At 36.8% G+C, this 25352-nt stretch overlaps 1 protein-coding gene across 1 annotated transcript in view; it reads left to right on the top strand.

The window, feature by feature from the left end:
• si:ch211-158d24.2 (multiple epidermal growth factor-like domains protein 9) overlaps window positions 1–25352 on the top strand; it is a 69874-nt gene that overhangs the window by 32449 nt on the left and 12073 nt on the right. Inside the window, exons 3-5 of the mRNA XM_030143096.1 lie at window positions 70–209; window positions 13358–13507; window positions 22281–22550. Coding sequence (XP_029998956.1) covers window positions 70–209; window positions 13358–13507; window positions 22281–22550 — 560 coding nt within the window. The remainder of the gene's footprint in view (window positions 1–69; window positions 210–13357; window positions 13508–22280; window positions 22551–25352) is intronic.

Here is a 25352-nt window from a genome sequence, read left to right as displayed (position 1 = left end):
CTCTGGTTAAACGAAATGCATTGTGGGACTGTGTTTGTTTTGACTGTGTCTTGTGTTGTTCCTCTGCAGCTCAGGGATATGCGTGTGCAAGTCGGGAGTGTATGGACCCAAGTGTGACGAATGCCACCCAGGTTTCTTCCACTTCAGCCCCACTGGCTGCCGGCCCTGCCAGTGTCACAACCACACCAACAACTGCCACCCACAGTCCGGTGAGTGTATCGTCATCACGCTGTCAGTGTGTTTACCTGCGACACAGTGGCATTCTGGTTGACAAAATACAAAAGTGCATAGATGGCCACAGTCATGCGTCTTCCTGTCTTAACAGTCTGCATCTTTATCTTCAGTCATGTGACATACTTTTGAGTAAAACAGAAATAGGTCAGAGTTGAGTTACAGCATTAATCAATATGTTAAAAATAAATGGTAGAATAGCCCCACCACCTCTAATATCTGCAAAATGTAATTAAAAAGCTTGAGTACAGTCTCATGGTTGCTTCACTATGTTTGCAGATATGATTCTCAACAGAAAATGTCTTTTAATTTCTTTATGAAGTTGGAAGTATTGTGTAGATTTCAGTGAAATTTGTAAAAAAAAAAAAATCTGATTGTAATGCGCTGTCCCTGTTGGCTGTTCATTTATGCCATGAAGGGCTGCACAATTAATCAAATTGCAATATTAGTCTGAGTAATTTTGTAATCGCAAAAGACTGCTTTAGGAGGATTTAGGGTGATTTAATTGCAGAAATGGGAAAAATATTTACAATCTCTGTTTGATGGTGATATTTTGGATTCAGTGACACAGAGCAAGTACTGTGTAAAACCTGCAGTGTTTTCGTATTATTTATGGTAGTTTAAGTTGGTATGTTTGAACTGAAGAAAATGAAAATTTCAAAATAATATGCCCTTTTCCAAGCAAGTAGCATAAGCACCACATAAGTCACCACAATATGACTGTTTCACCAAAACGTGCTACCATAAGCTGCATAAGTATGGCTGTGGGTTCTTAACAAGTCAAGGACTCACTTGTATTGTGTATAAAACAAAAATTTAGATTTCATGGGTCTTGAATGTTTTTAGTCAGGTTTTCACCCTGTATCACACATTGAGTCTGCAACACTAAACTAAGGCCTTGCTAACAGCCCTGCTCATTAATTCATTGAAAGTGCAATCGTAATAACAAGCTTGAGAACAACAATTACTCATGGTGGTCTGGAAATGCTTACGAAGCAAGCTGCACTGTACATCGAAGGTGTTTTAACTGGAACAATGAGGAACAAGGCAGCAGATTCACACATACAGAGTGTGAAGCACAAAGAGACTGAAGAGCACAACCTGACCATGCCGTTAACCTTATTTAACCTCAACGTACTTATTCGGAGTGTAGTATTTGGAACTGAGGCCACCTTGAAAGAGTGTATTTCCACTTTAGGTGTACATTTCCATCACAGGTTAGGCTTTAACCTTTATTAAAATGGTATTAAAAAGGTCATCAAAGGTCTTACACTTTCAGACTATTCATGTATAAGTCACTTGTAGCATCACTTTACATATATCTAATATACCGTATGTAGGCAGCATATAATAATAATAATACGATGCTGCCTACAGAAAAAAACATCTTTTTTTATCTTAACAGAAAAACAGAAATGACACTTCACCTCAGAGAATTTATGTAACATAAATTTATCCAATCAAATGTGGAGCAGGAGCAATCCCCACCCTGTATATTACCTAAATTACTTATGATGACCAGTCCCACAGTTTTTTTTTTTTTTTTTTTTTTTTTTTATCTTTCGTCATTTTGCCAAATGCCATTTCTGAGCAAGTGAATCTGAACCTGGAGGATTCAACATGTAACTAACCCACATTTATTCTAACAGAGATAATGTGACTGAAGGTAACAGTGCAGCTACATCATTAATGCCCTGCTTCCACGTTAATGCATCAATTCCCCAATAATATTTCTGCACATTTAATTACAGACCTCCGCTGTTTCACTTGGCGGAGGTCTGCGCTCTCTGAGGGCTTTTCTAGTTATATAATGTATTTCCTCAACTAAAAAGCAGGAGGCAGTCACAAACTGGGTCTTTGAAGCTTGTGTTAGGGTTGAGACGAACCAGTAAAAGCTGGTTTTCAAATACAGACCAGGTAGAAAAGGATGGATATCTATCTATCTATCTATCTATCTATCTATCTATCTATCTATCTATCTATCTATCTATCTATCTATCTATCTATCTATCTATCTATCTATCTATCTATCTATCTATCTATCTATCTATCTATCTATCTATCTATCTATCTATCTATCTATCTATATTTATAAATACAGGGTGGGGAAGCAAAATTTACAATATTTTGAGGCAGGGATTGAAAGACAGTGTATGACCAATTAGTTTATTGAAAGTCATGAGAATTTATTTGCCACAAGAAAATTTACATAATAGAAAATGTTTTTATTCTATGTGTCCTCCTTGTTTCTCAATAACTGCCTTCACACGCTTCCTGAAACTTGCGCAAGTGTTCCTCAAATATTCGGGTGACAACTTCTCCCATTCTTCTTTAATAGTATCTTCCAGACTTTCTCGTAATAGTTTTGCTCATAGTCATTCTCTTCTTTCCATTATAAACAGTCTTTATGGACATTCCAACTATTTTTGAAATCTCCTTTGGTGTGACGAGTGCATTCAGCAAATCACACACTCTTTGACGTTTGCTTTCCTGATTACTCATATAGGCAAAAGTTTCTGAAAAGGTATGGATAATAGTGTTAGGTATGATTATGACATCAATATATGTTTGGTTTCAAAACAATTGACGTAGTGCCTGCTGAGAAAAAACAACTAAATGTTCATTGTAAATTTTGCTTCCCCACCCTGTGTGTGTGTGTGTGTGTATATATATATATATATATGTATATATATATATATATATATATATATATATATATATATATTCAACAATATAATTCAGCTGTTATCAACAGTTTGTCATACTAGATCAGATTTTGACCATTGCAGCTGTTACTTTTCAGCAAAACTGTCATTTATAGACACTTACAATTGCAGCAGGAAAACAACATACTACACAATAAAAGCTCAGTTAAACAATGGATGGTTTCCTTCCACTGGAAAACTCAGGGGCTTTTATTTGTTAACAGCTAACAAAGGGTTGCTTTTGTAGAAAAGAGCATTGCAGTACTAATATCACAAATGGGAGCAGATCAGAACGAGGTACCATTTCTTATTTATTAAACAGAAAAAATTAGAAATAAAGGCAGGTTTTTGATACAAATGTCCTTCAAATAAAGGCCTGGTTCCTTCTGCAGCAAGAGAAATAAAGGCCTGGGCCCCTATTTGAGGAAATGCAATAAAATATCACAAATTATATCACAGTTATTTGAAATAAACATGACTTATCTTCAATAAGGATTTTAACCAGTTCACCCGTATGAAGAACAGCTGGGTGAAACTAATATAAGTAACATATTTAATCATTATATCCATATTTTCCACTGTTTGACTGGTGCATCTCATCCCTGTTTTGCTGAGAACTAGCACTCATGGAGATTTATTCTATCAATGGGATTTATTTATGTAAGTAAGAAACAGAAACACACTTCATTTTATGCCAGTAAACACTAGTGTTTCCCAGACGCATGTGAATAATAAAACTATTAATACATTTATACTACAGTGGCAACATTAAGGGAATAGTATGGATAATAATGTTCTTAATTATAATCCTTTATGTGACAATTAACCATCAACTCAAAGTTCAGTATCATGACATCCTTAATAGCATCATTTTTCTACACTTCTCTCCTTAATGCTTCTGTCTTTGGCTGTATGATTGTTCCCTGTACTTCCTGACTATTGTTTTTAGAGCAGCAGTTGTTTGGGTGTAAATAAAATGAGCCTGACTGTTAATGATGGGGTTTTCATTCTGGCCTCAGCTCCCTCTGTCTAAATGTTAAAGTGTGCATGATGATACTGGACCCCACGTTGCTTTTGTCCCTTTTGACAGAAGCCAAATGCTGTGTTTAATTAGACGTTGATTTCCATCTCTGTAGCTCGTAACATTTAAAGCCTTTTTCATTTCTCTTCTAAAACCGTGACAGTGACAACTCTGATCTATCGATGTCTCTGCTGAAAGGAGCAGCTGTCTGTCTGCAAATGCATGAAGCACAGGACATTTAAAGCTGAGCAGTTTGGTCTTTGCCAATGAAACATTCATTAAATTGGCCTTAAACGGAACTCTTGGGCTTTGAGCAGGTTAGCACCCTGGCGTTATTCACAGACAATTATGTGCAGTGTTTAATTAGAGACTTTGGCAGCGCACAAACGGTCCAGCTTCTCTTAAGTCAATATTAACTTTGGAACCACACCACAGCTGTCATTTTCACATTTTTAGCTGACGGCATGAGGAAAATAGGAGATTTCGAAGCAAACCTCAGTGTCAAAGGAGCGTCGCTGCTCCAGCTCCCTGCAGTCGTCCTTAGAGATTAGACCTGCAGCAGCAGACGGGTTGAAAAGCAGTAAAGGTGGAGGGGGGGGCGGAGTTGTGCCGGTGGTGGTGAGGGGCGTTTTAGAAGCCATATGTTTTGCCTTTATAATGCAGGGCAGATGGAACGCTGCAGCCTTGCTGGGCTCAGTGTTAGTTGTGCTTTGGATTACCATAGCTCAGGTCTGACAGCTCCCTTTAAACACTGACCCCTGGACTCTCCCCTGGGCCACTTCCACCAGAACACAATGTGCTAATGCAAATTCTACTGTATCCCAAACACTATGGGCCTCAGATAAACATGACACAGGCTCGTCACTTTTAGCAGATTGGCCACATGCTCACCAGTTATTTACAACAGACACGATATATGGAGAAATGTCTCCTTTAGCCCTCCGGTATCCCGTCCAGCGAGGCCCTTACTAAGCACCAAGTGTGCCATTTTCGCACACTTGTGGAATAATGTCAAAAACATTTTCATACAGTTTGTTTTTAATTCTTTTACACTTTTTTTTCTATTTCATCAACTTGAGCCATAAATAAAAATACCAAATACTCAATAATTGTCACATTTTTTAACCCTTAAAATGCCACGTTTGTAATGTAAACTAACTTTTTTTTTTAGGGTGCAAAAAACACACAAAAAATTTTTTTTTCAATATACTGCATAAAAAGTGGATCACACATTATTTGATTTTTGCGGCCTGGCATATGTCAATGATTAACTCCAACATTGGTTAATTTGCATTATTATTTTTGGCGCTAGGTCAAATGTTCAAAAATACTAGCATCTGTCACCAAGTGTGCGTAAAATGCACACCTAGAAATCAAACTATTAAATATTATATATTGATTTATTTTTCTGCTCTAATTTGATTTATTTTTGTAAATCAAGGTCAGCCCTAATCATACAGATCAAATGGAAGAAATAGTGTGTTTTAGGCACACTTGGGAGACAGATGCTAGTCTGGGAATTTTCTTTTGTTTACAATGTGCACATTTTAGTTGGTGGCCAGAATTTTAAAGATCATGCAGAAATGAACAACTTTTGAATTCTAACCTTATTTAAATTGTGAAAAATAATATGAAGTTTTTTAAAACAAAGTGCAAAGTGTGCCTAAAAGGCGCACCCGGATACAGGAGGGTTAGTTCAGTCTAAACTGGAAACTCACTTTATGGACAAAAGTATTGGGTCATGTTGAATCCAGGTTTTTTCTAACATACAAGTAATAATTTTCTACCACAACTAAACATCCACTTCCTTCACATCTCACTTAGGAAGAAAATTCTCCCATTGAAGTTTAAGGACATATTTTTGTTTATATCTCAAGCATGACAGGATGTCTTACAAGCTGTAACCATGCTTATTATTGCCATATTTTTGTCCATATAGTTTATAAACATCAACTTTAAAAATCCATTAAGCCAAAATTGTTCCAATTCTAATGATGATTTCTAAAATTTAGTCAAGATGAGTCAATAGTAGATTCTGTGTTAAAAGCAGATTTTTGTAATTGCATAGGTTATTATTTATTAAGTTTTTCATACAAATAATGCAAACAATAATGACAATGAACAATATAGAACTGTGCATTATAGAAAAGAGAGGAAAAAAAAGGAAGGAAGAAAAAAAAACCCCGAAAGAATCCCTAAACAAAAATAATCAAAGTAATCCCCTCAAAGTAATCCCATTTATCCCCATGAAGTTCACGGTCACAGGCCCAACACAGTCCCTCACCTGTCAGGATGCAGTTGTGCAAGTTGATAAAAGGTGCATGAGTCAGAATACACTAAGGATTCTGGAATGTGTCTAAAAAAGGGCCCCATACTGGAAAACTTTGTAGTAGTACACTGAAGCGCAACTTGCATAATTTTATCTAAATCTGTGAAACTAGAGACAAAATAAGATCTAAACTTGATCCAAAATGAGAAATGCTACTTAAACTTAAACCCAAATTGGGCTAATTCTAATGTTGATTTGTAAGGTTCATTTAAGAAATCTCAATAGTCGTGTCTGTGTTAAAACAAGATCTTTGTAAGTACTTTCATTTTGATTTCAGCAGAGCAGAGTAATCCCATGTAAGTATCATAGTGTTTGTACTGGATGCTAATGTAGGATGGACACTAGTACCTTGAAGGTGTTTTATTAAACAAAAAGGAGTCATGTAATATGTAGCATGAAGTAAGACCTGAAACTGGCCTCATTAAATTACAAGAAAGTAGAAGATCTTCACTGCTTTCTGAACTGGAAAAATATTTTTAAGCTTCTTTGGATCACCTTTAGGAATAATTTTTTGTGATATACATATGGATTGTAAAAGGATTTTGACTTATTATCCAATTATTTTAGCTTATTGCAGTTATTATGAGGAAAATCTTGAGTTGTAGAAACTGAAAAATGTTGGCTGAACACTGCCAAACTCTAATCAAATAGTGAGCCAATACTTTTTTAAAAAGCAATTTTATTTAAAGTACTAAACTCACTCTAGTGCAAAACGATTTCTTCATTGTTTTAGTTTCTGTTGTCCTGTTCATTGTAGTTTTTAAATCGAGCTCATCTTGTCATTTCTTACTTGTCCTTAACTCAAGTTGAATTAATAATAATAATAATAATAATAATAATAATAATAATAATAATAATTTAATTAATATTTAGTAAGTTTAATTTAGCTTAGTTATTGTTTTTTTTTGTTTTTTTTTTAAATGTATGTAAATCTATTTTGGTTGGTTACTGTACGCTTTTTCATTACACTCTCAGGATGAGAAAACATTAAAATATGCAATTCTAAATTACAAAAAGCACATTTCAGATCAGATAAAATACAACTTGCCATGTTAACAACAACAAATAGCGTTCAGCAGCTGTGGTATGAAAGTACATGTAAAAATGCCAAAACAATTCCAAGTTTTCCAGATTTTAAACTTCTATAAACTTCATATCAACAGGGATGTTACAGTATGTAAACTAGGAACAATCTATGAGCCATAATGTTTTTAATCGTCATATTTCATGTTTTAAGTTTACCCTCATAATGATGTTTGTGCTGTTAAAATCATCTTTTTTTCCCATATAACAAAATTGTTTTTCATTGCTAGTTTTAGTCTCAGCTTTAAAAACCCTGGTTAAAGCTGTAAATGTTCTTTATTGGTCTGTAATTTAACATCAAGGTACTTTTGTTTAAGCTACACCTCCTCAGACCTACAATCTAAGCTGTAAAGGGCAGGGCTCGCTGCATTGACTCACCGTCAGTCTAAACACGGCTGTTTTCACTCATTAGAAACTCCTCTGTCGACAGCAGGTTAATGCAGGGTTGGAAACAAAGCCTCCATCCCTCAGACGCCCTTTACAAGCTCCTGAATGAAACCACCATTACGTAAAGACGTATGGCCTGTGGACAGGTCAGGTCATGTCTCAGCTTATGACTGCGATCATGGAGGCACAAGTCGACCACAGACGCAGATACGAACAGCGCCATGGTGGTAAATATTTACTGGATGAAATAACTTGGTGTAGCTGCAACACTGAAATGCTCTACGCACTTTAAAGTTTCTTTGCTTCATAGTTTTTTAGGATCACCAATCAAAAATGTCATAACCTTTTAGAATCTGTTTTAGTTCAACTGGTCTGAGACAGACAAACACCTCTGCACCTGCCCCTTTTCTGTATTTTTAGGTCTTTCTTCATGACACTTGTTTCTGGCCATTCATAGGTGTTTTTAGGCAGGCGCATATGATTGACAGCTCTAACTACCAATCGCTGATGTCATTCTGTTAGATGCAACCTGGACGTGACTCCATAACTCCATAAAGGCTGCAAAAGTGGCTTCGCTTTTCCAAAACAGCATAAAATGAAGGCATCTATATCTATGTTTATGCCCCTTCCACACTAATTTGGATATTTTTCTCCATGTTTGAGCCTCTCATCTACAAAAATGGAGATTTTTAAAACACACTTTCTGAAATGGAGATTTTTAAAACTCGGGTTTGTGTGAATCAGTTTGAACAGGGAAAAAGGACAGTGTCACACCCCATTTTGTTCATGTCTGTCATGTCTTTGTGTAAGAGCCCCTTTACACAGAGTGGAGATTGTTGGTGGACCATTGAGCAATCAAAAATTGGCCCGATCTCTCAATGTTCTCCTAAGCCTTGAAAAAGCCATTTCTGTGTAAATGTTGGAGAGATCCTTGTGTGCTTATTGTGCCTTTGACCCCGTACTTTAAACTGTCTGGTTATTCGGATCAGGCGGGGTCATCGAGATAATCTTACCCATTCCCTTATTGATTTCTCAACCATCTCTACCTTCAGGATGGAAAAATTTGGCGTTAATTGAAAGAGAAGATCAGAGAAGAGAGATCATTGGGAGATCGATGAGATCATTGAGGGTTCCTTGACTGAGTAAAAACTTTGAGGAGATCACTGGAAGATCATTGAGAGATCTTGGTGATCTCTGGGTGCTCAATGAAAGATCTTTGAGTGATCTGGTCATTTTTTCATCGCTCAACAATCTCTCAACGATCGCCACCCCTGTGTAAACGGGGTTTAATGAAGCTGCACCTGAGACATCAAATCCAGGTGTATAAATCAGTGTATGACCTGCAGTAGATCGAGGTCAGCACCGACACCTTTGGAAGACAGACCGGATTAGTGTTTTGGTGAAATCCACATCATCCACACAAGTTTATTACTGAAGTTGCCTCACCTTCATGACAGATTACAGCCTCTGCATCTACAACATTAACTATGGTTTGTGCGATTTTGTGATGCGGGGATATTTTGTAAAATGAAAGTGCACAGAATTGAGGAAGAAAATATCTTTCTGTGTGGAGTTTGCATGTTCTCCCCATGCCTGTGTGGGTTCTCTCTGGGTACTCTGGTTTCCTCCCACCGTCCAAAGACATGCACCGATAGGTTAATTGGTTAATCTAAATTGCCCATAGGTGTGAATGTGAGAGTGATTGTTTGTCTCTATATGTTCAGCCCTGCGATGAACTGGTGACTTGTCCAGGGTGTACCCCGCCTTCGCCCCTATGTAGCTGGGATAGGCTCCAAGCGACCCCCATGACCCTCAAGGATAAAGCGGGTTCAGAAAACGAATGAATGAATATATGTGTTAGTGTGGACAAGACATGAATCTTGATTTGGACTGAGAGGAGAGAGCTTCAGATGGGAGGTGTAACGATAACACCTTCTTCATAATGAATACTTTCACTTTTAAACACTCAATACTTCAATTCCAGTGCAGCTCTAGAATGTGTCATGTCCTCTTTCTGGATACACTTTCCTCTCCATTATCTTTCACTGTTTTGTACAACTCAAGAAAAGCGGAGAGAGGCTGCCGTCCCCTTTTCACAGCTGATAACAAGCTGTTTTCACATCAACAGAGTAGGTTATCGCTCAGTGGAAACTTCACGTTCCCTTGTTTTGTCTTGTAGAAAGTGACAAAACTCGGAGGAGGGAAATCGAAACATCCCGCTGTGTTTAAAAACAAACATGTTTGGGTGCAGTGCAGGTCAGAGTCACACTGGAACAGTCTGTTTTAAAGGGATTTTATAGATTAGTTCACAGCATATTAAAGTATAATAGTGCACAGTGTGTGTAGTAGCCTTCATTCCTTCCCTCTAGTCCTGGTGTATTCTAGATTTGACGCCCGTTGCCAGTAAATTTGTGAAGGTTTAAAGCATGGATATGATGACTTTCGCTCTCAGACCTCCTGAACACTTCACACACAATTTGCATAAGTCTTTGCCCTTGGGAAATACCCACAATTCATAGCGTTGTGACATCAAACTCTTCCAAGCAAAGCCCTGGAGCGTAACAGACACTGTAAACACACATATAGGATTCACTAGTACGTAAAAATTACACAGAAACATTAGTCATTAAGCATAATGTAAAGTCACACGGTAAAGACAGTCACAGTAAAGAAATTGTATTTGGTGTTTGATTTTCGTACAAATAATTGCAATTCCTTTCTTTTTTTCCTTCACACGGAGCTCTGAAATGGGGCCAAAAAATGTAATTTCAATTATTATGTTACTGACAATTTACATTTCTAATGGAGTCTTTTCTGGTTCTAAGAACTGAAAACAAAACATGGTTCAACAGTACTCTTTACTCAATAAAATATTTTTAGATTTAGGCATTTTTCACAATTTTCAGAAAACAAAACCTTGAGTAATCGAATTAATTTGATATATTGCTCAGTCATATCTTCATGTTATGTTATGTCCAGTAAAAGTCTTAACAATAGTGATTTTTCTCCCTGAGTGAGAGTTGAAGAAACCAGAAGGTTACTTATGGTTTGAAATGACTATTTATGGTCAAAATGTGACAAATACTTTAGAAATCAAGACATAAAACTTTGAGTGTTTTAGATGGCAAATGTTCACAAAAATTATTTTAAAAGTCAAATGAAAATAATTGCAATGACATTTATCGCAACACAAAATGACATTACGTTATTAAAATTTTGTACCCTTGTCCACTTTATTGTTTTTGGCCAATATGAATCAAAATGGACACATTTTCTGTCATAAACCTTTTACTCTGGACTTTCAGGGCATAATAATGACAACAATTAACTTATGTTATAAGGTGCTTCACATAAATAAATGTGCACAAACAATAAATCACAGACAATTGAAACAAGTGGTGCCAGGCACAACAAGCCCTGCCCCTCACACATATTGTATCTTATTTTGGCATCGATCCAGCTGATGTCATGTCTATGCATGTGCTGATATCAATGTATCAATTGGCTCTATAGATGTGCCAAGTCTGAAGTAAATTGAAATAAAATTGATGTTTTTATAGACATTTGAAATTTTGCCGATTATAAGTAAATGGGAGAAAAAAACAAATTTAAAAATTCATAAAAAATTTGAACTTTAGCCTACTTTTCCCAAAATGTAACCACATCTATTCTGAGTCACTGGCAATCTGTAAATCCAGTTTGGTATAAATTTAACCACTAGTTTTGATGCTACAGATATGTGATATGTGGGGGGAAAAAAAAAGATTTTAAAAATTCCTAAAAATTTTTTTACTTTGACTACTACTTCTTTTCGCAAAATGTAATGACATCTATTCTGGGTCACTGGAAACAAACAAACAAACAAACTGAACTAAAAACAATACCTCGTGCCTCCCCTAATAAAATGGGTAATAAAATGAAAACTAATGCGTTGACCCGTGGGGATCCAGATGGGGTTCTAGATGTGGTCGTTTTTATGCTGTTGTGTATTCATGCATGCTGTACCGCATTTCTCCAGTAGTCACCGCCAAAGCGTTCTGCCCATAGCAACATGATTGTAAAGCTATTGTATTCCAAAATTGCTAATATCTCCCAAAATATTTGCCCTATCAACTTGCCATTTTCGCTACTATCTTCCTTGACCCAAAATACATAAGTGTGCCAAGCTGCAGCAGTCAGCTCTTTCTGGATTTTGTGTGATTCTCAAGACACACACGTACACACACAGAGGCCACTTGGCTTTTATAACATAGATGACAGAAATATAACAGAATATGAGAAACATTACTTCTTCTCCCGGTACCTGTTTCCTCTGATGCACTGATGGTTATAATAATAATAATGATGATAATAATAATAATAATAATAATAATAATAATAATAATAGGGGGGACCTTTCTGTGTTGAGTTTGCATGTTCTCCCTGTGTTTACATGGGTTCTCTCCGGCTTCTCTGGCTCCTCCCACCATCCAAAGACATGCACCGATAGGTTCATTGGTTAATCGAAGTTGCCCATAGGTGTGAATGCGAGAGTGACTGGTTGTTCATTTCTATATGTCGGCCTAGTGAAGAACTGGTTACACCTTACCTTAGGTAGCTGAGATCGGCTCCAGCACCCCCACAACCCTCTCGAGGATAAAGCAGTTCAGAAGATGAATGAATAATAATAATAATAATAATAATAATAATAATAATAATAATAATAATAATAATAATTATTATTATTATTATTATTATTATTATTACAGGGTGGGGAAGCAAAATTTACAATATTTTGAGGCAGGGATTGAAAGACAGTGTATGACCAATTAGTTTATTGAAAGTCATGAGAATTTATTTGCCACAAGAAAATTTCCATAATAGAAAATGTTTTTTTTCTATGTGTCCTCCTTCTTTCTCAATAACTGCCTTCACACGCTTCCTGAAACTTGTGCAAGTGTTCCTCAAATATTGGGGTGACAACTTCTCCCATTCTTCTTTAATAGTATCTTCCAGACTTTCTCGTAATAGTTTTGCTCATAGTCATTCCTCTTCTTTACATTATAAACAGTCTTTATGGACACTCCAACTATTTTTGAAATCTCCTTTGGTGTGACGAGTGCATTCAGCAAATCACACACTCTGACGTTTGCTTTCCTGATTACTCATATGGGCAAAAGTTTCTGAAAAGGTATGGATAATAGTGTTAGGTATGATTATGACATCAATATATGTTTGGTTTCAAAACAATTGACGTAGTGCCTGCTGAGAAAAAACAACTAAATGTTCATTGTAAATTTTGCTTCCCCACCCTGTATTATTATTATTATTATTATTATTATTAGTATTATTATTAATTATAATAATGATATAATAATAATAATAATAATAATAATAATAATAATAAGAATAATAATAATAAGTGTTTTTTGTGGCTAAGACAAATCTTTTTAAAACATCCTCTGAGTTCATGAGTTCATGGTGTTGTGTGTTGACTGAGCATCTGTTTCTAGTCATTATGAAACTCTTATTTTGAGTCGCATATGAGTTGGTAGAGATAAGAGAAGCATCAGTCCAAAGACCAGGAAACTCCCTCTGATCATGTGACCTCTTTCCTTCCAGGAGTGTGTCTTAACTGTGAGGGCAACACCCAGGGATCAAACTGCGATGAGTGCAAGCCCGGGTTCTACCGCAGCCCTGGAAGTGCCCTGACCGAAGCCTGTGCACCGTGTCCCTGCTCCAAAACTACGTCCAACGGCACCTGCCACACCGGTGAGTCAGCACAGTGATGTACATTTACACCGCTGTCTGTTTTACTGTCATTTGTGCTATGACTGTTAAAGAAACATGCTAAAATAATATAATGGGACTGACACAAACATGCTGCCTGTCAGACTGTATTGTTATTATGATGGAAACATGTCACATATAGAGAAGAAAATGATGAATTTTAATTAACCCTAAAAACGCCTCAATATTCCACTGTTTTTGTAATGAGATGCTGTTCAACACTCGACATGTTACATGGTTATCTATGATCCCTGTCATTTGTGGATCAATTTCAACACCCTGTTTCTGTAATGGTATTATTAATTTCATCACATTCTACTGATTTCTGGATCATTTCTAACCCTTTTTATGTGGATTTTTGACCAGAATAACTGATAAACAGCAGCATAAATAAAATGATCTACAGACCTGAGACTGGAAAATTTGTTTAAAGTTTTGGGGCTTTTTTTTTTTTTTTTACATTAAAATAAGTTTGTTTGCTTTTTTACATTGATTGGAAACAGCATGATGGAAAAGATTTATTTTTTTTTTTTTAATTTTATTTGTCCTTTGCAGTGAACAGCGTTGGTTTTTTGTTTGTTTTTTTAGTAAAACTATGAAACTCTCGTCCCCTACATAGGACAAAATGCATTGCTGGGTCTCAGGAGGTTAACCCTTTTAAGCGCCAAAGTAACAATATTGCATCAAGCAACTGAATATAACAAACAGCTTTTTGAAATCTTGATATCAAAATGTAATATTTTTTTAAAAAACCAAATCAAAAACAAACTCCAGTGCCGAAAGGGTTAATTACTATCATGATAATTAGGCAAAAAAAATGTCACTAATTCGCAGTTTCTAGTTTTTCTACCTACACGATGTGAATAAACCTTTTAATTGATACTAACTTTCTGATTGCAAAGCAGATTGTTTCGGTCTCTTTTTCCAGACAGTCTGGGATTAACGCGACCTTCCTGAATGACCCCACTGCTTTCATCTCCAGGCTGCTGTTGCCCTACTTTCACAGCACACCCAAAGGTCTCTGCTGGGCCCAGATCTGGGTTGAACTACAGTTGCTGTCATGCTCCTAAATCTATAAATTTATGAAGGGATGCACCTGGTGCTGCTGAGGGGTGATTCAGAGTTTAGTGGTATTTACTGTATAAGCCAGTAAAACGCTCCCTAAACAAGCGCAAACATCACATCCTGCTGTGATGTTTTACATTGCATCAGCTGCCACAGATTTATCACAGGAGGGTGGATCCCTAACATCAAATATCCCAGTTTTACTCTATTGGTTTGCACAGATGAAGAACTGCGGGTTTTATCAGTCATCAAATTTACGTTTAACGCTTTAAATGTCCAGACTGGTTCCAGCAAGTAAAACCTGTTTCAGGCTTTTTATGAAAGGTGGACTTTGTTTTACGACAGACCTATCCTTTAAGCATCTCTACCCGTAAATAATTCACTTTGTAACCCAGTTATCAAGTAACCTGGTTTCTATAGTTCATATTCAGTTCATGTAAACATCAGATCTATGGATTTTTCCACTCATATTTATGCGTGAATTACAAGAAACCTCATCTTAATTAGTTAAATATAAGTTTAACATAAAGTATCGTTCCTAGATAGAATATTTAAAATTTTGTACTATTTTTTACAATTTCCAGATGCAGATTATTTTATTACAAAAGTCAAAATGTTGCGCCTGTAGCTTGTCTCTATTCTTAAGACTTTTTGTGGGACAAAACAGGAAAAGGCATTTAACGTGTGGTGACAAGAGAAAAAGAAGCAAATCTACACATAAATGTATAGCAGTTTTAGTGTAGTTAATGAAAACATAGAGTAAAACTAAAAGAAAACTAAAAAGTAGAGGTCGACCGATATGGGGTTTTCTAAGGCCGATGTTGATTTTGAAAAAATTTGGTCGGCCGATGGCCGATATGTACAGCCAATTTTTGAGGCTGGGCGATATATCGATCTATCTCTACTAAAAAGTAATCAAGCCGGTGTCAATTTTTTTATTTTATTTTATTTTTTTTTTTACTTTGAATTGCGAGCCAAAATCCAAGTTAAGAGTGAGCTTCAGATTCACTGCCGTTAGCTACCACAACATCCACTCTGCATCCCGCATCTCACTTGATCACTTCACATGGTTACCTCACTGTGGAAGCATCTCTGCTGTGTTGTGCTTGTGTTTTGTGCTTTTTGTGCAGTTATTTTGCCAAATTTCTTTTTCCTAACCATGGGTCCGACCTCTTTTCACCTCTTCCAGACATGTGGCAAAGTGTTTCAGCACCTCCCCTCTGGACAGCGACCAGAGCAGGAGATAACATCTGAAATACCTAATTTCACCTACCTAAATAAATTTAAATTCAATACTCATTATTAATTTTCCAAAGCCAGAGGGAGCTGCAGCATAGGGATGAAAGAGCCACATGCAGCTCCGGAGCCGCCCGGTAGGATGTATGAAAATGAGGTTTAGAGGAGGAATCCGTCACTACTCCTTAAGACACTGTGGTGAGCAGAGACATGGAGGATCCACCCCCAGAATACATACTAGCTGTTCTCTACCATGGAACAAATTAAACTTGTAAGTCAAGGTACCACTGTATATACTTTCCCAAAAAATAGGAATTCTGATGTCCAGTTAGACACTAAAGCAGAATGAAACATAAATGCCGGGGGAAATCGACTTTATTTTCATTTACTCCTAACATCAGCATTTTATGGTCAATGAATAATGAAATTCATTTGCACAGTATGACACTTTTGATAGAAAAGAAGGGTGTTCGGAATTATATTTGATGTCACACTTTCATTATTTAATCTGGTATAATTCAAGTGTTTATTCATTGTACTTGAAAAACTCAAACTAACAAAAATAAATAAAAACTTGTCAATTATACAGAATAAAAGTAAATATGAACTTGGAAAACTAAACCACAATAACTAAAATTTAAAATTATCATCACCCTGTTGTGTGGTCATGAAATATTTAATATATTTGTTTGAAAAGTGACTTATTTTTAATCAGTAATCGAAGTATTGGTCAAATGACTCTTGATTAATCAGTTAGTCATATCAGTTCTAGACTTGCCTTTACCATTTGCAGATCTTATTTTATTCTAAAAGTCAGTCTTATAACTAACTAAGCAGAATTTTTATATGAGAAAAACTACACTACATGGACAAATGTATCGGGACACTTTGGATTTCTATTTTAATAAATATTACTGCAGTAAGCACTTTCATTTCATATTAAGGGCTAATGTTGTTTACATTGTCGTCAAAAATGTGTACAAAGTGATTCAGAATTTGGAGTTAAATAATTTCACCCAATGTTTAATTTCATCATTATAATTGTTTTAAAAGCTCAACCTCTAAATTTCTGAAATGTAAAACTAAATAAAATCTAGTCAATTGCCCAAAATATAACAAAGTACAAGTAAATATGTACTCAGAAAACTAAAGCAAACTATAAACTAATCAAAATTTCAAACCTATTATTATATGAACATGAATTATTTAATATATTAGTTTAGAAAGTGGCTTCAGGATCAGGTACTTTTAATCAATGATTAAAGTGTTGGTCAAATGACTCTTGATTAATCGATCGATCATTCAGCTCTATATTTAATTTCCGTTACTGTGAACACTGGAAGGAGAAGGATATTGTGTTTCCTGGTTAGTTTGTGGTCACTGATCAATCAAAAACAGATTAACTCCAATATCATGACCTTAATTAGAGCGTGGCCGCGAGCCATGATACTTCACACTGTGAGTTATCACAACGTGTCCGAGTGGCTTAGATTACAGCTTATCTACTTCAAACTGTACTTGACCTTACATGTACACTGTCTCATGAGGTTTCCCTTTAACGTCGTATCAGCGTGTTCACACTATACATTAATCTCTCACCTCGCCGTGCCTTCTTTCTGGACCAATCAGCTGCAGGAGTCTCGCCACATCCCGACGCCTCCCTCCTGCAGCGGCAGCCTGCATGGCAACAGCCACGTATAGATGCACTTATGCTGTCAGGTTGTGTTTGGCCCTGCCAGGGGCCGCAGCCGAGGTTGTACGATGTGGGAGGGAGGGAGCGGAAGGGACGTGAACCAGGCTGAGCCGAGCCGGGACAACATGAGCACAGCTGGGCCATTTCAGCGCCAGTCAGGCAGCGACAGACCGAGGGGGATGGGCAGTGTCACATTTTCTGATTAGGCCACTCTTGTCTTAGTAGCATTTCGTTAGCCTCAGTCATATTTTTGGCCAAATTGTGATATCTGCATAAAATGAAGCAGCAGTGTTAAGAGAGTAAAGTTACACAGATGTCACAATTTAGCCAAAAATATGAATTATGCAATGAGGCTAATGATATGTGGATGTTTTAGGATAAACACCAGTCTCAAAGTGGGGGTTACCAAGGCAACGGTGACAAACGAGGAGACCTCATGATGCGGTATCATGGCTCGACACAGCAGGACAGATTGTGAATGTGCCGATGAGGCCTGTTGCCATAGATGAACATCCCTCCACACTGACACACAGCGAGGTGAAATGGAGCACTGCACCAGTTCAGAATGTGGGTCACACATGTGAAATCATCCGTGTCTGATTGTTCTCAGTCATATAGACGGTTCACTTCATCCGGTGGGTCATGAAATATTTGTGTTTTACTCTTTTTCTTTTTCTATTGGTGTGTTTACAAGCTCACCACTGTGGGAGTCTGTATACGTATCAAGTGGCAAAGTGGAGGATTATGGGTAAACGAGCAGGTCAGGTCCTCTGGCCCAGACCCGGTGCAGAGCAGGGCAGTTTGTGTTTCTTTGTGGTTATATAACCCAGCAGGCCGGCCGCCTCCGAACCCCCGGCAGAGGTTAAATGAAGCTTATCGGGAGCAGGCTGCTCGGTGCTGGAATACAACGCAGTCACATGACTTCAGTAGATGGAGACCAACATCTAGGCCAATGGAGGCGGCGGTTATCTACGTGGAAATCTTTCAACACTGTGTGAGCTCTGGTGTGTTGTGGACTGGAGTCATTCTGGATCACAGCTCTGCAGAGGAAGCTGTTAATGTCACAGGGAAAAAATTAGCTTTCAGACACTCTTTTTTTTATTCCTATTATTTTTGCATACACTATATGGACAAATGTATTGGGACACGTTGAATTTGGGTGTTTCTTTTCTAACAGGGGTCTGGGCTACAAACCAATAATGACAAATGTCATAGTATAGTTTTATATTGGGATAAATATCATTGTATTGGTTAGTTTGGTTTAAATTTTTTTCGTTGCTTCCAAAATGCCTCAGAGATGGTTTTAGCTTTCTCTCAACATTGATTTTGTGTTTTTTTTAATGCATTATTATGACTATTTAAATGTTCATTATTGTTTTGTACCCCAGACCCCTGTTAGAAAAGAATTCAACGTGTCCCAGTAGGTGTCTGTGTAGGTTCTCATTTGCCCAGGTCATCATTCTTCTAGGTTCAACTGGACTAATTTCGCTCTTTTGATAATGTTTCATCTCTCATCCAAGAGACCTCTTCAGTTCCGATGTGTCCCAATACTTTTGTCCACATAGTGTATCAGTACCAGTAGTGAGTATAGTGTAGTGAGTACCAGTTACACTCTGTATCTATCAAGAATAAATCACAATGTCACAATTACTTCATGACAGGAGGTAAAAATATTTATTACAGCTTCATGGCCACCATGTACGTAACAGAAGAGGCCTTGGTGTGTTTTATTGGAAGATTCTAGGTATGGAGTTGCTTAAAAATGAACACAGTGAGCAGACACAAGTACAAAGATGCTTTCAGAGACAGTTTTTGACAGCAAAAAGTCACTGGTGTTTGTGTATATTAGCATCTACTATAAATGGTTAATTTCATGTATCAGTAAGTTGGTGATGGAATGTTGTTGCGGTAACATTACTTAACAGGGTCAGAGGGGATTTTCGGTGTTATCTTGCTATCTATGATTGATACCCCTACAGTCCAACAAAGTACAGTTATTCAGCATTGCTCTGATATTTGAAGAAGCATTAAAAAAAAAAAAAAGTGTATTTAAGTGTATGAATTCATTGCTGAGACACTCAATCAAGTCTTCTTTTTCTGAATCCTGCAAACACTTTCATGGCTTTGCCCAGTGCTGGACTGTAGGTTTTACTGAAGTACAGCTGTGATATACAGTACTGTGCAAAAGCCCCAGGCCAATATTAGGTTTGTTGGTTTAGTAAAGTTCTGTTGTCCACACATATGCATTTCACAGTCTCTGTATTTAGATCCAATCTGATATATGTGAAGTATTTACAGCAGGAAAAACAAAAGTTTCAGGGAAAAACAGCTTCTTTAAACCAAAGTGGTCGTCTTTAGTGTGACCTCCCTTTACATTTTACATGTCTTTAACCCTTTAGTTCAGACAATATGAGATTTATTGCATTAATTTTCTGATGTTTTATACCAGGTTTCATTCAACACATGTCATGGGGTCAGGAGTCAGAGGTTTTTAAGAAATATTTTCTGTATTTTCTTATTGTATCTGGAAAAAAGAAAATGAGAAATAAATTTGTATGTTCATTTCAACCCTGTGAAACAACAAAGTTAAACGTGGCGTAAGACTTTTGTACAGTACTGTACTTGTATCTAACATACTAGTATTTCTATTTTATGTACCTTTATAGTTCTGGGAGTTCTTCAAGATCCCTCAGTAGGAACTAGAGGAGGAAGAAGCTTCATTTTCACATTCTACGTATAAGTTACAGGCCTACGGTGTGTAGATATACAAGTCATTTACAGATAAACTTCCTGTGTAAACTGTATGACACGTTATGGCATCGTATTACCAGGAACCGGAGGCTGCAGCAGAAAACTGACCCTAGAAATGACATGCATGTATTCTTTGTCAGGAATCAGGGTCCTCATTAGGAAGTGAGATCCATTCTAGAGAAAAAAATATAAAAATATTACTTCCTACCATGTCAAACCCACCAGTGAAAAGATTACACCTGCATTTTTACTGAAGGAAAGACCTACACTTTTAATAAATGTAATCACCCGTTGATTTAGTTGTATTGTCTTAATTTCCTTTTTGTCACTATATAGTCATAAGCGGCTTTTTGCAGTGCAGTATTATCTGACAGGTCTGTTGTAACACAGAGCTGATTTTACACAAACAAAGGAGCTTAATCTGCTTTCATTCCTCCACAAGTGATGCAACTTATCCCCTTGTTTCCTGAAAAAAAGAGTCTTTGTGTAGGTCTTTAATTCTCATTGTTATTCACTTTCTGGTTACCAAGAAAAAGCTTGCCATGAACAATTATTTTCATTGCTAATTTACTGATCAATCATAAAATTGAAGGAGAAAAAAAAAAAGTCTTTCTCAAGTGGTTCAAAATCGAAAGATATTTAGTTTGGTCGCATAGAGAAGTAAAGAAACTGCAAAATTTTCACATTTAAGAGGCTTGAAAAACCATCACTCAAACTATAAAAATAGCTGTTGGTTATTTTAATAGCTGACAACTTATCTATTTATTATTACAGCTTTAATCTTACATATTAATATTCATTTCATATCATTCACTTGAGTTGCTTAAATTTTAATGACATAGGAAAATAGGGAAAGTGTACTGGTCGTGTACAGTATTACTTTCTACTCCCTAAGTTTTATAGTAACATATGGCATTTTGTTCGATGGACGTCTGTGTTTCTGATCAATATACCGTCACCATGAGCCACCTAGTGGTAAAACACCAGCTTTGTAACATGCTTCTGTTTGTTCTGTTCAGGTCACAGCAAGAATTTCTCAACAAATGCCTGACATTTAAGAGCCTTCCATGTTTTTTTTTTTTACCTATTTGTGGTTCATTATAGTTGAAAAAATAAGAGACCGCTGGTTTTATTATTATTATTATTATTATTATTATTATTATTATTATTAATAATAATAACAATAATAATAATTGCTTGCATTTTTATAGTGCTTTTCTATTTTACATACTCAAAGTGTATCCTTTATTCATTCACTCCACAGATGTACATTGGTGGTGGTGAACTACATCTGCAGCCACAGCTGCCCTGGGGCAGGCTGATGGAAATGTCTAATTAATATTTATAGATACATGATTGGGTAAAATTTACATTTTTGTTCATTCTAGAGTGAACATTTGTCTCAATTTTGAAATAAAAATATCAGAATTTAGAGGATTTATTTCCAAGTGATGCAAATCATAAAAGAGACCTTGAACAAATGCAAAGAAAATAATTTCATATTCACTTTTAAGCAACATAATTCTAATGTTTTTACACAGGCTGTATTGAAAAATCTGTAAATTCTCCACTAGTGTTGGATATTGCTGCTGTCTGATCTACAGGGTGTCCCATAAGTCTCCATACATGGGAGACATAATACAAATGGTTCTAACATGTATTTCTTTATATTTCTTCTTTATAGTTCTTCAGCAGTGGAGGACACGCATTGAAATGTGTTCCCGACAAAATGGCAGTCATATAGAGCATATTATATAAATAAAAATGGTTTATGTCAAGAAACGTTTATTTTTCCTATGTATGGAGACTTATGGGACACCCTGTATACAAAAATCCAAGCATCCATCTTTCTCATCAAGTTCCAGATTTTTTTCAGTGGTCTCAGGTCTAGAAGATTTTTTTTTTGTTTTTTTTTTCCTTAGAGTTATATGTTGTTTCAGGTGGATCTCAGCACAACCCTGTTCAGTCACATTTCCCTGAGGCTAATGAACCTGTGTCTGTTCTGTCCAGATTCTGGCGGCGCCCCCGTGTGCGACCACTGCCTCCCCAGATACACCGGCCCAAAGTGTGACAAGTGCAGCGCCGGCTTCTACAAAGTGTCCGGGGTTTGTGTCCCATGTGACTGCAGTGGGAATGCAGACCCTCAGGGCCCCGCCCAGATCTGTCACCCTGAAACCGGCCACTGCCTCCGCTGCATCAACAACACCACGGGGCCCCAGTGTCAGCTCTGCTCCGCGGGATTTGTAGGGGACGCCCGAGCTCACAACTGCACCCGACTAAGTAAGACTCACTTTTTTTATTTACTGGTTCTATGTTGGACTGATATTAAAAAAGCAGGGGGAAGTCACATACCTGAACACACTGAGGACCAAAACCACCAGCAAATTAATATTATACATCCACAGACTGTATCACTTACTGAATAAAGTATAAAGCCCATTGTTTACTCACATATATATTATGGTATTATGGTAGGTTTTCTTCTTCAGACTAAAACTCATAGATGCTTATTTTGACAGTTGCTCAAAATAACACTGTGTCTTAACTTCACAAGCTGCATCAGCTGATAGTTTACATTATAGCTCTGATTTTAGACAGAAAACAGCCACAGTAAAACCACAAACCACCTTCGTTTTCTGTACAGTTTGTGTTGTCAGTTGTTGAAATAAAGATCTGTTCAGAACTGCACAAATAAGGTCAGAACTGTCACAGTTTAGTTTGAACTGTGGATCAACAAACAGCAACTTAGCAAAGACAATAACATCACATAATAACTCTATACCTTCATGAGGCTCAGAATCAAAGAAACGTTGCCATTTCAGCATCAAACTCCTTTCTTTTCATTTAGAGCTGTGGCCAGTGAAGAAAACAACGAGCTTGTAGCTTTTATCACTTTGTCATTTTCTTTGGCTCTAAAAGTTGTTTCTAGTGGTTCTCTTCCCATCAGGTCACTTACTGATGCTTTGGTCAAAGGCCCGTGGTAGGGTTGCACCGATCTGATATTAGGATCGGATATCGGCTCCGATGTCAACATTTTAGCTGGATCGGGATCTGTAAAAGCAACCGATACAGAAGATTGATCCTTGTCGGGGGAGGGGGGGGGTCTTTTACTGTCTCTCACATCAGTTTTGCAAACTGTTTTGTACATTACATTGAAGGGATTGTTACAAAGCTAAAAGTGAAAAAACAATTCATCGCTTTTTAATTTTTTTGCATAATTAAATGAGCACATTATGGTATAAACATAACTACCTACATAAATTAGTTCACAGTTTTAAAAATTTCAGTCTATTTAGGATAATTTTACTCGCCTATAAAACCATCAGGTTCAACAATGACAGTAAAGCTCCTGCATCATATTGAAATTTTAACACATTTCAATCTACTGTATCAAAAATATTTCAGCCTTTGCATTGCTGTGCAAAAGTCTCCGAATACTGTTAGAGTTGTTGTTTTAATACAGTTGTCATGTCCATACATACAGTTGCGTTCAAAATAATAGCAGTTCAACATGACTAACCAGATCAATTACTGTTCAATTCTATTACTACATGGTAAACAATTCACCAGTGTAGGTGTAGTAGAGACATAGAAAACCAATAGACCCAACATTCATGACATGCATGCTCCTGAATCTGTGGAATTGAATAATTGATTGAAAGGGGTGTGTTCAAAATAATAGCAGTGTGGAGTTCAATTAATGAGGTCATTCATTCTGTGAAAAAACAGGTGTGAATTAGGTGGCCCTTATTGAAGGAAGAAGCCAGCACATGTTAAACAGGCATTTCTCTCTGAAAACCTGATAAAAATGGGTCAATCCAGACATTGTTCAGAAGAACAACTTACTTTGATTAAAACGTTAATTGGAGAGGGGAAAATGTATCAAGAAGTGCAGAAAATGATAGGCTGCTCAGCTAAAATTATCTCAAATGCTTTAAAATGGAAAGCAAAACCAGAGAGATGTGGAAGAAAACAGAAGACTACCATTTGAACGGATCGAAGAATAGGCCGAGTGGCAAAGACTCGGCCAATAATCAGCTCCAGGGAGATCAAAGACTGTCTGAAGTTACCCGTGAGTACTGTGACAATTAGAAGACACCAATGTGAAGCTAATCTATCACCAAGAAGTCCCCACAAAGTCCCACTGTTAAAAACAGACCTGTCCTGAAGAGGATACAATTTACCAAAGAACACATCAGCTGACCTAAAGAGAAATGGAGAAACATTTTGTGGACTGATGAAAGTAAGATCGCTCTTTTTGGATCTGTCAGACACTGACTTCAAGCCACAGCCCACTCTGAAGACTGTGAAACATGGTGGTGCAAGCATTATGATATGGGGATGTTTGTCGTACTATGGTGTTGGGCCTATTTATCGCATACCAGGGATCGTGTCATCATATGTCAAAATACTTGAGGAGGTCATGTTGCCTTATGCTGGAGAGGAAATGCCCTTGAAATGGGTGTTTCAACAAGACAACCACCCCAAACACACCCGTAAGCGAGCCGCATCTTGGTTCCAGACTTTCCAAAATTAAAGTTAGGGAATCCCCGGACCTTACTCCAATAGAAAACTTGTGGGGTGACATCAAAAATGCTGTTGCTGGAGCAAAACCAACAAATGCAGAGGAATTGTGGAATGTTGTCAGATTATCTGGAATACCCATTCACAGGTGCCAGAGGCTGGTTGACTCCATGCAACACAGATGTGGAGCAGTTCTTAGAAACAGGTGTTATACAACTAAATATTAATTTATTGATTCACAGGAATGCGAAATCCTAAAGATTTTTCAGCTTATGCAGTAAATATTTGAGTTTGTAAAGAAAAATGCAGACACTGCTGTTTTTTTGAACAGCTTAATATAAATTTTTCTTCATGTTCTGTAAAGTAATTTTAAAAAATATGCATTTTTCTTCATGTTTTGATTTAGAATATAATGTGCAGTGTTCCAAATGCATGGAAATAAAAACTATTATAAGGATTTTGAGCTTTATTCATGCTTTTAAACACACTGCTATTATTTTGAACACAGCAGTACAATATACAGGGAAACATGTAAATACCATTGAAATATAGCATTCA

This window comes from Sphaeramia orbicularis, chromosome 9 (genome assembly GCF_902148855.1).
Source record: "Sphaeramia orbicularis chromosome 9, fSphaOr1.1, whole genome shotgun sequence".
NCBI classification, from domain to species: domain Eukaryota; kingdom Metazoa; phylum Chordata; class Actinopteri; order Kurtiformes; family Apogonidae; genus Sphaeramia; species Sphaeramia orbicularis.
This window is presented reverse-complemented; position numbering and strand designations above follow the sequence as displayed.